General features: G+C 36.3%; 1 protein-coding gene across 2 annotated transcripts in view; it reads left to right on the forward strand.

Annotated features, from left to right (window-relative positions):
• Positions 1-14,331, forward strand: part of ralgps2 (Ral GEF with PH domain and SH3 binding motif 2) — a 104,371-nt gene that overhangs the window by 41,157 nt on the left and 48,883 nt on the right. For both annotated transcript variants that reach the window (XM_056763872.1, XM_056763873.1), the window contains exon 5: positions 1,753-1,803. In XM_056763872.1, coding sequence (XP_056619850.1) covers positions 1,753-1,803 — 51 coding nt within the window. The remainder of the gene's footprint in view (positions 1-1,752; positions 1,804-14,331) is intronic.

Consider the following 14,331-nt stretch of genomic DNA (forward strand, 5'->3'; position numbering starts at 1 on the left):
TTAGAAATTTGTATAAAAAACCTATAGTGAGAGTCCGCCTAGTCCCCTGTAAATCAGCCATTCAACTAAATCAAATTTAAACTTAAATAACCTGTAAATCTTTGGAATAACTTCTATATGTTGTTACTTGAAACAACAAATGTATTATGTCTGATAACACTAGGCTGTGTAACATACAATAAATCCAAGATCTCCAAAAAAGTCTCTTCATGGCTATGTTAAAATCTAGCCTGCCACTGTTCTTCAAGAATGTCAAAACACTGTCAATGTCCAATTATCTGTCAATTTTATGTTATTTAAAATGGAAAGTATCTTTAAGAAATTGTGATCACAGACATTGTTTTACTTCAACTGCCTCTCATGACAACGTGTGACTTGATCACAAAAGATGTTAGAGAAATAGTTCACCTAAAAATGTAATTCTATACATATTTATTCCTGATGTTGTCCAACACCTGTATATGACTTTTTCTTCTGCGGAACACAAAAGAAGATACTTTGAAAGATGTCTCTGTGGTTTTGTGACCATACAATGGAAGTCAGTTTGATTGCCAACTTCTTTTGTGTTCTGCAGAAGAAAGAAAGGTTTTGACACGAGGGGGAGTAAATATTTCAAGGATTTTCACTTTAGGGCTAACTCTCCTTCTAATATCAGGTGGTTCAAAGCAAATGCATGGAAACCGAGAAAGAATGAAAGAGATGAGGAGATATGAGCAGAGAGAAGTAAATACTTAAGCACGTCTTCAGTAATATTTAATGTCCTGTTGGCATTCAGGCTTTGATGCGCTCTAGGGTTTAAATTAAACATTGCAAGATCCGAGGTAGAAATTTGAGCTCTCATTCTCTTCTCTCTGATGATTTAAAGGAACAGTCATCTGGGGCAATTCACTCCTGCCGGTTTCTAGCCGGGTAGTTCCATTAATTTGTAACATTTTTCCTTGAAGTCATCTGTTATGATGTTCCTCAAAGTTTCTCGCAGTTGTAGTCCGTTTTGTTTAGGACCTTTGTGTACCTTTAAGACCTTGTGTGTAAATGTATTTTATGAAATAGTGGTTTTCTTATTGTAAATTCTGATCAAGCGCTGGATAGAGACTGGATTCTGACATTGTTAGTTATGAAACCAATTTAAAACAATCTGGGAAGCAAAAAAATTATGATGCACAATTTGTACAGTTTATTTTGTGCATAACAGTTTGATGTCTTAAAACAAGCAAGTTTTAATTACGTGTTGAAACGGTGTAACATACCAGTGAGAATCACGCAGTGTCACCAGGGGGCGCTCTCTGTGTTCAGCTGACCTCCACCAGTCCTGATCTAGACATGTGACCTGATTCTGAAAGCCTGCCTGAAAGCGTCTCTTTCTGAGCGAAATGTGATTATTTATTGATGTATTCAATACATCAATTATTTATTCATTTTTGATTCTACATGGTGTCTGATAGGGACATGTAAATAACACGAAGATGATCCACATGCCAAACCCTCTCTCTCTTTCTAAAACACACATGCAAATACACGTCATAAACTGTTGTGTAAGCGTACAATGCTACAGTAAAGATAAATTGGTTGTATATTGTATTAAACTTGTGTGCTCTGCAATACTTTTTTATTAATATTTATTAATGTCATTATTATTACTAATCAAAATGGTCTACAATATCATCCATAATAAATTTTCTGTTGTTTTGTTTTTTGGGCTATTTTTTATGAATTGAGTGATATGATTCTTATCCCATATTTATTCTTCTGCAGGGTCAGATCACTCTCATGGATGCTCCAGTGTTCAAAGCCATCCAGCCTGAGGTACAAACACACACACATATTACTAGAGTGTACAGTATTTTACCATGTGCAGTATAATACAATACAGTACTGACACTTATTGGAGGTTCCAAATGTATTAATTCATTGTATACAAAATATACTGTAGTAATGAGGAATGTAAGAACGTATATAGTTATTAAAGCAGGCGTTTTTGTCCAAAGTGATTTACAAATAGACAAGGATTCAACAATTTGCATTAGGATACAAACACTTGCAACCATAAATACATTTCCTGCTAAAAATTTGCTACACTTCCAAGCAAAAAAGTATATGGGGAAATATTAAGACAGGATTTGGTTTTTAAATGGAGTAAAAAAGTCGAATGGAATCAGGAAGTTGGTGGAAAGGGATTTGTGAAGTGATGATGAATGAGAAATTGGATCAGAGGGTGAGAAAATTATTCCATTTTAATAAAAACACGTGTTTTCTTTCTCTGGGAGTTCCAGAGTGGCCCAGCAGAGGGCAGTAGGTGCACAGAGCAGTTTCTTTTTTAAAAGCTTCTTTATGTGACTAGGATTATCATTTAGCCACCCCCCAAACACACACACATTAACTATTGTTTTACTTATTTTTAATTTGTTTCATTCATTATTAATAATTTCTGAGACTGTTGCTGTTAATCACACAATTGGGGAAATAGAGAAAAGAAATCTGACTGAAATAGGCATAAACATGCAGACTGGAGGGAAATTACATATTTGATGTTTCTTGTAATGTGTTTGCAGTACATGGTTGTGGTTGTACATTTTTCTATCATTATTTATGGTAATTACAGTAATTGGTGTAATTTGGTCTACTGTTTTCTGTCATTTGATGTGATTTATTGTGTAGCCTTGCTTGGCTTCAGTAGTTTTGGCAACAGTGTTAACAATGGACTTGGCCGAGTAATGTGTGCTTGCTTGGAGAGGAAAGAGGCAATTTGTGGGTGCTGTCTGTCAGGAGATGAAGATCCGGTTCTGGATCTCTGGAAGATGTTATGGAACTAACCTCTGGTTTTCTAAATCTCTGAAACTGGTTTAGATTATGGTTTAGTTAAACTGTGTATCAGTTGACAAATTTGGTTCATAGATCATGGTTTCCACGTAGTTGGTGAATATCCGGATGTTAACAGTTTTACCGTTATATGAAAGGTATTCATTGAAGTATTACTGACACTTTTAGTTGTGTAGTTGAAAAATAACACAGAGGTTGACTTAACATGAGTGCAAATATTATAGATATGGGACAACATGTGGGTTGAGTAAATAATGTCATCATTTTTTTTTTACGTCTCCATCCATTTTTGCCCCAGACTTTAAACTCCAGCCTGATTGGCTGGATTAACATGATTTATGCCCTACATAAAAGGTTTACAGCGCAGTTTTTTACCAAACTGATATAATCCACTTGTCCTCAGATTTGCGAAATTTGTAGCATGTGTGATATTTGTGCCTTTTAAAGAGATTGAAGAACTTGTTTATTCAGTTTTCAAAGGTTTAACAGGCTCTTAAAACTATAGTTTACCCCAAATTTTTATAATTTCCTCCTGCATTTCCATACATGTATGCCTGGATGAACACAAGACTTCATTGACTTTCATTTAAAAGACATAAAACCACTGAGTAATTGATCAAAATATCCTCTTTTGTGTCTCAAAGAAGAAGAAAAAATATTTGAAAAAATGATTACCCAAAACATCATTAAAAGTTTTGAGTGAACTACACAGTAAAATTGACAGTGTTAAAAAGGTGAAATTAACACTCACAGTGTACAGTATATATAATCCATGCTCTCAAAGTGTGGATTATATATACAATGTGAGAGTTCATTTTGACTTTTTTTTAACACTGGCCATTTTGCTGTCTTTTTAAAAAAATCACTTAAAAACTGACTTGCCATGCCAGTCATTTGACCGCTTCGCAATTTTTGGCAAAAAAAAGCTACAAGGTATACTAGACTTGATGGGCATAATAAAACTTGAAACTCTGTGAAGCTTCTCAAAGACCTAAATTAAAATTAACTTTTAACCTTTGATGTGCCTTTCATGTGCAATATGTTCCTTTATGGCATGCGTATGAGCTCATAGCTTTTAATGCACATCCGAGATGCATCAAAACTCAACAAAACTTCATTTTAAATGTTATTCAGCAAAACTTGTGGGATCACGTCACTTTCAACATCACTTTTTCCAATTGGCATATGCAGCCATCTAAACATCTACAGTCTGTTCTCTGTGTCATCCCATCAGATCTTTTACAGGCCTTTGGAAGCACGTTTTGACCCACAATGCCCTGGGTAAAATGGAAAATGTTGTCTGGTTTGAGTGGAATAACAGCAATGATATCTGAGAACTGGCAATTCTATTGTATTTTTTGATAGTTTACTTGGTGCCTGATTTATCAACTCTGCAGATGATGAATTAAGATTTTTTTAAGGATGTATCTGCATAAAATCTGGATCCTTTCAGGAGCGGGTTATTAAACACATCATAACAAATGTCTGCAGTTTTTTTCAGCTGGGCCGGCTGTAGTTCATTGAGTTTTTTGTGATTTGGGTTCAGTGGCTTGATGTTTTTTCTGAAAAGGATAATTTCTTTAAGTATCTGGCACAGAATATACTTTTGCTCTATAAAAATGTATCTGTGGGTGGTCTACTTAACCATATTTTAGGGACAAATTCGTTCCCAAAAGTATGCTTAAAAATAACAAATCTGAGCATCCTTAAAAATATTGTATAAAAAACTAATTGTAAAATGAGTGTTTAACTTTTTCCTTTGGCAAGAATTCTTACAAGGGATGATTTTATGGGGTTTACGTAATACATATAATTATAAATTCCCTTTAATCACTGCGGTCAGAGATCCATATATTTACGTTCACATGCAACAGGATCATGTCCCTGTTTGTTGCACTAGAATACATCTCTAAGCATTATTTGGCAGCATCTGTGTTTGATGCATGTAGTATTTCAGTCTAGCGGTTGCTATTGGAGGCTTGGAAGAACTTCTTACATACGTACTGTCATAAAGAATGCTGGTAGGGTCTTAAAGAAAGACCACCATAGACTGCTACTCAAAACTAGTTACACAGAGCACATGGCAACAAGCCCAGCACATGGATATGATATATAACATGAAAGCATGTGCATCTTCATGTCACGCTATACAGAAAGCACAAAAATCCCACCCTGACAAAAGTAATGGAAACTTTTATCTGTGATACGAACCAGGTTTCTATATAGATATCCTCGCCGTCTCTCCGAAATGCGCTCTTTTTCAGGAAGTGTTTTTTTTTTAAATGATTAAATACTGTGTTGTTAAAGTTGACAAGCACTTTTTAATACTTTTTTAGTAAGATATTTGCAAAACTCAGTGACAAAAATAAAGAGTTAGTAATAATAATGAAATACGAGTTTTCTGAAGCTATATGTTTGGAGAACTTTGTAGAAATTAATTATAAAATTCAGGAACAAATCTAAAATATCTTAATTTAAAGGTTGTGTTAATGATAAAAAAATATGTAAAATGACATTTTCCCGCAAAAACGTGCCTGACAGTTTAAATTACAAATCTTTATTACAGGTTACCGTTGAAAATTGAAGAAAGGTCAGGAGACCGTTTTGAACCCTTTTTAGATTTTTATGCACTTGCTCTTTTTTCTTTTTTTTAAACCACAATATTAAACTTTACACATTGCAAGTTTAAAAAGTATTTAAGAGCTTTTAATTACAACTCCTCAATAAATAAGAGAAATAGCTGTTGAGTACGTTCGTTTCTTCATGTGTTTGTCTGTGCATTTCTGTTTCTATGTTGCAACACAAGCAGTTTGGACCCAAGATCTGTTTCCCAGTCAAAGTCCCTCGTCTTCAAAACGCATTTGTGTGGTTTGTATAGTAAAATTTCCTTGGCAGTATGCCGTCTAATGCAGACTCTTTGGACTGATTTTGATTAATGTGTGGTACATATGGCATATACACTCTTGTTCTGTTTTTATAAGACAAAACTCTTTCTGGAGAAAGAGAGGGAGAGAAACTGGAACACAATTTCTGGGACAATCGGTCAGTTCTTAGATTTATAATCTTCAGGTGACGGTTCAGTTTCAGAAAGTTTATTTGTCTGTCTGTATGTGTATAATATCTTCTTAGTAGCTGTCTGGCCCTTTGTTCAAAGGTATAGTTTACACAAAATTAAAATTCTTACATCTTCTCCCCATAATGGTGTTTCTTATGTGGATGCTGTTTTTGTTTCAATTAATACATGGAACAAATGGAAAACTAACTTCTACAAACCACAAAAAAACATGAAAACATATGATACACATCAATTCCAGACATATCTGTTGATTTAAAGCGATGGATTGTTGGGTGAGCTCTAGCTCCAGAAACTATACTGATATGAAGGTATAGTCTGTAATTTCTCTGAACAAAGACCACGCCAGTGTTTGATGTACACTAAATCACTATTATTCCTGCTGAGCACTCAATCCAGTACTGGTGATCTCCTGTTATCTTATCCGTGATTCCCAGATGCATAATCCGTTTCCACTAGTACCTCCAGACTTGTGTTTCATTGTCTGGACAATGTGTTCAACAGTGATGAATTTCAATTCACATGTAAATCCTTTTAACTATAAATTTGATTTGGCCTTCGAGGCATGACAGAGTGGTCTGGTTTTAATGGGCGGCTATGTAAATGCACAGATGCATCAATGCCGCCTTCATCTTAATGCCATGTTGTCTTTCCGAGACAGTGAAGGCCTTTTTCTCCGACATTAAGGAAAGCGCAATGCACGCAGATTCTCTTCTGCAGATTTTCCACAGTTTTGAATGCTCTTGGCTAATTGCAGCAGTCCCTTTGAACAGAATGCAGGCGGATTGTGTAGCGGTTTGGAAATGTCAAAATATAGTAAAGTTCAGTGTAATGAGGTTCAAATAAAAGGAAGGAAGGAGACGGGAACCGGCGAACATTCAAATAAAGTTTTAATAAAATAAACAAACAAAAAGACTGAAGTAAAATGCCGGCATCCACCTCACGGCCGAATGCAGGTCAAAAGAACATACATATAAACTTAAACATGTTCGGTCCCGGTCCTCTCTCGTCAGCAGTTATGTCGCTCGTCCTCTTATGCTCCCAATCTCCTCCGTGAGATATGTGGGACCGGTGTGCGCACAGCTGATTCAAACTATCAATCACGCCACCGGCCCCGCTTCACGGCTCTCGTCACGTCTTCCTAACCGCATTCAGTTTTTTAAGTGTTCCCTCACATGCAGAAAGACACTTAAGACATATTCCTATGACCCAATGAAGTCTGTTTTATTTTGTTCCCAATATTTTGTTTACTTGAGTACTTGCAATATCTCAAATGTTGCCAACTAGTAAATCGTGAGAAAATCGCCATTTTAATCAGTGACACGGACCGTGCCTGGCAGTCGCATGTCAATGGCATCATATACACTCTACCAAAGACACTAGATGGAAAGCCTGCAACCTTCAGCGTAACGCTTTTATAACTTCCGCTTTTACTGGCGGAGAAACCATGACAACACAGTCTCGTGGGCAGAGTGTCACCTGTACAATATCTCATGTATATTTACTGAACAAGCAGTTATCGTTTTTAGATCATCTGACTAAATATTAATAAATTCATTTGATGAATTACGTCAAATGCGTCTAATTCATTATAATGAAATAATATGTCATCAAAAGCAACATTTATAAAACTTTGTTACTTGATTTTTCATTCACATCTAAATGATTATTGGTGTTGGAGTTGAAGATGACAGTTCCCATTATTCCACGCTCCTTCTTTACAGCATCATCAAGCTACGCCGTTGTTTTGAACATACAGTGTACAGTGTTGTGAAAAAGTATTTGGCCCTTCCGGATTTTTTTTGTTGCATATTTGTCATGCTGAAATGATTCAGATCATCCAAAAAAATGTATATTCATACCTGAAAGCTTTTCGTCTAAATTTTTCGAATAAAAATAAGGTCATTTATGTGAATCATGTAGATTCGAAGAGTTTTTTTTCCGTGGGAGGGGGGGGTATTTTATTAAACAAACTAAATAGCATTATGGTCTTTATCTTATTTATACGCCGGCATGTCATTTAAGTCTCTACATTTACAATTCAATCATTTGCTTTCCGTATCGAGTTCCGCCCTGATACATGCGCGCTCACAGACACATGCGCTCAAACACAGGTAAGCACACTCCCACCATCGGACAGAGAGCGCGTGTCGGACAATATGTTATGGAAAGCCAAAGTATCAATTAACGCCTGGTAGGGCATCTAATTGCACACTGGTGCGTCAAAAGCGTGCGATTTGACAGCGAACGCACGTCATTGACGTTCGATTTTCCATGTAAACGCACGTTCTCGACGTGCGCTTTGAGTTGTCTGGAAACGCACGTCGAAAACGTGCGCTTTTTGTATCAAAACGCGCGTTTGACATATGATTTACTTTTGAAAATGCGCGTTCACGACGTGCGCTTTGGAGCCACCGAAAACGCACGTTTTGAGCGCGCGTTTTATCCGGCAAAATACGCGCGTTTCTGCCAGATAAAGATCAGGTCAACAAAGCATGCAGTAGAAATGTGTGTGTTTCAAGTGTCCAAACAGGTGAAAAGTACGTGCTCTGTTCATGTCGAAAGCGTGTGCTCATTTTTTAGCGCTTCAGTGTGTCATGTTTTGTCTGCTAGGTGGCGTAAGGACTCCAGTTGAAGACAACCAAAATAGCATGCAATTATCGAGGACAACTGATTGTAAATATGCGAGTTATTATAATGAACGGAAAGTGGATCATGATTGTTCAGTTATTATAAGTATAATTTAGCTCCAAAAAAAGGACAGAGCTTTATGAGGCGCCATATTGGGTTTAAATCAAACTGCGCTTATGAATACATATTTAAAATCGTGCATACACATATATACATTGCTCATATATACTGTACATGTATACTTTTGGATGTTCAAGCAAATGTGCACTAATGTGAAATCCATACCAATACATCTTATGTTAGTAATGCATGCATATACATCTATACATCTATTAAACGGAAAGGATTTCCGTGTAAACGGAAGTCTTCTTCATTTAGATCAACATGAATCTGAGAGCGATAATAGCTTGAACGTTTTTTAGTGCTTTGCTTGCTTTTGCACGTTGCAATGAAGATGATATTGTCGATTTCTTTAATAGCGTTTTAAAGTGCCTACACCGTCTCCACACCAGACACGACATGACAACCAGCAAGTGCCGGACGCACTCCCGTCATTTAAAAAGAAGTGATCAGTTCGTTTTACCTCACCCACTAACACATTAGTTTAGCGGCTTATTTATTTATTTAAGAAAAAAATCCCCATTTGAGAGTAAACTTATATTTTCATGATTTTCAATTTATTTGACACCTAAATCAACAGACCATGATGTAAGGACTGAAAGTCGGGGCTTTTGATTGTTATATCTAAAGACAGAGCCACGCAATACCTCTCATGTGAGACAAGAATATTGATAGCCTAAAGATAATTAAATTATCAGCTCTGACTTCTATTTCTTCTCTAATACACACAGTGTAGTTTTATTATAAATTATATAATGCACTGTTTAAATCAGCTACTTCAGTAATGAAAGCAGAATTAATAGGCGAATAGAATTATATAATGCATTGATTTCATCCTCCATATTGTGTGTGAAGATTTATTTTACTTATTTTAATTAGATTAGACAAGCGATGAATAAAAACACAGCATGGATGTATTCATTACTGATGTGTAGTGAGGCCAAACGGACCTGAGAAAAATATTTTAGGCTAACGTTCTGTGAAAATCTCTCTCCCAGAAAGTTTTTTTAAGTTTTGTTTTTGGTTATCTTAACGGAAATAAAACGTTAGGTTCATGGTTTCTATAACGATAGAGTAACGTCCCAGAACGTTATGGGAACCAGAAACCAACATTCTATTAACGTAAATAAACTTCCCTGGAGAACCAAAAACGAACCTTCGAAAATAACGTTATGGGAACCAAAAACTAACGTTAGGGGAACGTTGGGAACCAAAAATTGTTAGCTGTGTTGCACAAGCAAAGTACTAATAAACGTCAAGGCTATTATCGCTCTCAGATTCATGGTGATCTAAATGAAGAAGACTTCCATACTGAAAAGTTCACACACAGTATGAAAACTTGCGTGAACTTCTGAAAAGTTCATGCAACTTTTCAGTGAAAAGTTTCACTGAAAAGTTCTGCTGAAACGTGCTGAAACGTGCTGAAATCTGCTGACACGTGCTGCTGGTAAACAGAGGTGTCGAAGTGAGCCCATCAGTCACTGTGACATGGTTTATTAGGGGTGGTGCTATGCAATGACAACGATTGCTTACTACAGATGCTGTTTTCCATTGTAGGTTTTTATTAAAATCAAGGCTTGATTTTGTGAGAAAAAAGGCTCGTCTTTGGTGGATCAGCTAGTGGAGCTCTCTCACTGGTCGTGAGACGAGTATCACTACAGATGCGGCATCAGAAAGTTTGTCAGTGTTTTATGAGATCCAAGCGCCTGTGAGAAGGGCATTGTGTGTTTTTACTGTCCTGGAGAAAACTGTAGGGTCATCGCTTTAGCACCAGACCCTACAAACTGTGGGTATCAGAATATAAAGTAAATGGCCTGTTAAAACATTAGATGTTCACTTTTTATATACATATTCGACTGGGCTCAATTGATTAAGTATTATTTGTTTGAAAAAGTATTGTCCGGACCTGCTCCGCCAAAAAGAAAATATATGGCCCGCACATATCCCCCCCAAAGCTGTAAACATAGGGGAAACACTGCAACCCCCCTATACCCAAAACCCCCCTTCCAACCCCCCACCCCTGCGCAGCGTATGGCTGTCACCTTTTTTACCTCTAAGAAAACCAGAGTAAATACAAAATGAAGTTTTTTAATGATAGTTTTTTTATTAATGGAAAAACAATCCTAACATTTATGACCCTATGTGAAATGTAATTGCCTCTGTGAATGAATGAATTATGAATTAACTAATGAATTATCTGTGATGAATTGAATAACGGAGTTAAATTTCACTAGCCACACTCAAGCCTAATTACTACTTGACCTGTCAAATCAAGAAATCACTGGAGGAGAACCTATCTATCAAACTGAAGTATAGTCTAAAAGATCTCAAATAGCAACACATGCCGCGATCTAAAGAAATTCAAGAACAGATAAGAAATAAAGCAATTGAAATGTATCAGTCTAGAAAGGGTTACAAATCCATTTTTAAGGTTTTTGGAGTCCAGCGAACCACAGTGAGACCCATTATCCACAAATGGAGAAAGCATGGAACAGTGGTGAACCAATATTACTCTAAGAGCACAACGACAACTTGTCGAGGAGGTCATAAAAGATCCCAGAACAACATCTAAAGAGGTTCTCAACCTTTTGCAACTCATGGCCCACCAAGGACTGTTTAAAATCATTCCGAGGACCACCTTTCCAAATATGATAGTATGAACACAAAATATTCAAAAAGTACAATGTTATACTCTGCTGTTAATCTGTTATGTCACAGTAGCAAACTTAGTCAAGTCAGCCAAATAGAGGAAAATATTGGGTCTCATTCACTAATAATTAAGTTGATTTTTCGTATTTTTACGCACATTTGAATTCACCAAGCATGCGTGCGCACAAATTTGTGCGTGAAACCTGCTTACCAACACTTTCACAAACAAATCATGATTCACAAACCCAATGTTTGACAAACCATAAAAAATGAATAAAATAACAAATCAATAACATATGAAAAAATGCAACACCAGATCAAGGCTTATATACCTGTAACAGCTCAGACACACAAGAGGGAGACATTCTATTCATTAGCCCTTATAAAAACAAATTTAATGTATTCTGCGTTTTATTTTCTCACTGCGTACTTTGACGCTTTTGCTTGCACAGAACTTTTCTTTTCAGATAACAACGCATTTTAAAAGTAACATCATTTACCAACCGGTTGAGAATCACTGATCTTAAGAACTGCTGGCCTCTCTTGCTTCATTTAAGGTCAGTGTTCATGATTCTGCAATAAGAAAGAGACTGTGCAAAAATGGCATCCGTGGGAGTTCCAAGAGTTCCAAGGCGAAAACCACTGCTGACCAAAAAGAATGCAAAGGCTCGTCTCACATTTGCTAAAAAAACATCTTGATGATCCCCAAACTTTTGGGCAAATATCCTGTGGACGGATGAGGCAGACGTTGAACTTTTTGGAAGGTGTGTGTCCCATTACATCTGGTGTAAAACTAAAACAGTATTCATAAAAAGAACATCATACCAACAGTCTGGGGCTGCTGCTCTCTACCAGAAAAATCCTAAAAGAGAATGACCAGCCATTCGTTTGTGACCTCGATCTTATACGCACTTGGGTAATGCAGCTTGACAAGGATCCAAAACACACCAGCAATTCCACCTCTGAACGGCTAAAAAAATCAAAATAAAGGTTTTAGAGTGGCTTAGTCAAAGACCTTACTTAAATCCAATTGAAAGGCTGTGGCATGACCTTAAAATGCTCAAAGACCCGATGTGGCTGAATTAAAACAATTCTGCAAAGAAGACTGGGCCAAAATTCCTCCTGTTTAGATATTAGGTTTAGGGGGCAATTACTTTTTCTAGAGTCAGAAATGTTTGGATTGTTTTTTCCCTTAATAAATAAAACCATCATTTAAAAACTGCATTTTCTATTTACTCGTGGTTTTCTTTGTGCGGGGGCAAATACTTTTTCACACCACTGTATCTGTTTTGAATGTGCTCCCTCTACCGGCGTATTTTAAAGTGCTGGATTCTGTTTCCCGTTCTACATTTACATTGTGCATTATGCATTTGGCAGACAATTTTATTCAAAACTTACTTTCTGACTATGTGGATCGAACCCATTACCTTGGTATTTTTAGTAACATGCTCTAACCACTGAGCAACAGAAAAGCTTATTTTTTTATTTTTTTTACCAAACAGCATATCTTATGAATTGATCTGAACAATTCACAGTTCAACAGTTCACTCAATATTTTAAAATATGTTCTGATGAAAATACAATTAATTTAATTAAAATGTTGCATTGTTGCATTAAAATATATATGTATAAAATATTTAGATTATAATGACATTCCTTAAAAATATACATAGATCTTTATGTATTTATTATTATTTAATGTATACTTTTCATTGTTAACATTTTACTATTCCTATTGTTATTATTATTTGTTATTGTGTTGTTGTTATTATTATTCTATTATTCAAAATGTGGGCAATTATGTGACATTTGTGCATCACACAGTCAACTAAATTTTTTTATTTTGAATGGATGATTGCTTAAATGTTTGTTGCGTTGCAGAAATCATAGGGTTCTATATTTTTCTACCTTTTCTTATTCTTATATCTTGTCACGTATCATTGGTGGTTCTAGGTTAATTTACATTTACACATTTTAATCTTTCACCATTTGAACAAGAGGATAGTAATTTTAATATCTGTTGAAATAAATGAAAATACATGCATTATCTCAGTGAGTGAGAACATACTGCTTTTACAGCTTTTTAAAGGTCTGAACGTGTCATTGAATCTCATTACTTTAGAAAATAATCTTTATATGTTTATCACCCCACGGGCAGGCAGGGTCAGCATCTGAGTAACAAAATAGCGCTGTAAAGTAACACAATATTTCCTATAGCAGGCTGGAGGAAAACCCCTTTTTTCAGTTCATGACTTTCAATTTGAATATAATCAGCCATTTGGCCCAGGGTCAGTCCCTCTTGTGGCTCAAACCTAACTCTGTTTGCCAGCTCCAATCTTGAACCACTAGGCACCATATTGTACTCGCTGCTTGAAAAACTCAATGTTAACATTAAAGGTATGCCAGCTGGAACTACAACATGTGGTTAAATTAAACCGAAGTCATTGTTTAATATAATTCCACTTCAGTCATGGAAATGCATTACATTACAGAAAGAGAAAATCTGTCATTTTTCTACCTATGTGTTTCCTCTGCGAGTAGGTAGCATTTGATTTCACGAAATATTAGTTGGTGACCCCTGGGGAGAGAGGTCTGTTTTTGCAGATTTGTTTCTTATGCAGAGGAAATTGATTCAGCAGGACTGATTCCATTGACATGTGTCGACCGTCGCTGGTGTTGGAGACACAATGCAGAACATACTCTGTGTGTGTTGGCCCTTGAACTCACATCTGTGTTTGTGTACAGTTTGTTGCTAAGCTGCTACCTCAGTCATTCACAGGTTGCTGAATCATTAAATCAGTCTGTGTGCGGCAGTGTGACGTCATTGGAACGTGCGGTTTTATAAGGGTGTCAGGTCGAAGTTAGATATGTTTCTGATGGACTAAATCAGTCACATATTGGGTAAGCATTCATGTACGAGTGTCAAACTTGTTGAATTTAGGTTGATTTCATTACAGTTTGTCGGTTGTGAGGTCCTCAAAGTCCCATCAGGAAGTCTCATGTCAACTCCTTTCTCATTACCTGCTGATAATTGGAATCAA

The sequence above is a fragment of the Triplophysa dalaica genome, chromosome 13 (genome assembly GCF_015846415.1).
Source record: "Triplophysa dalaica isolate WHDGS20190420 chromosome 13, ASM1584641v1, whole genome shotgun sequence".
In the NCBI taxonomy this organism is placed as follows: Eukaryota; Metazoa; Chordata; class Actinopteri; order Cypriniformes; family Nemacheilidae; genus Triplophysa; species Triplophysa dalaica.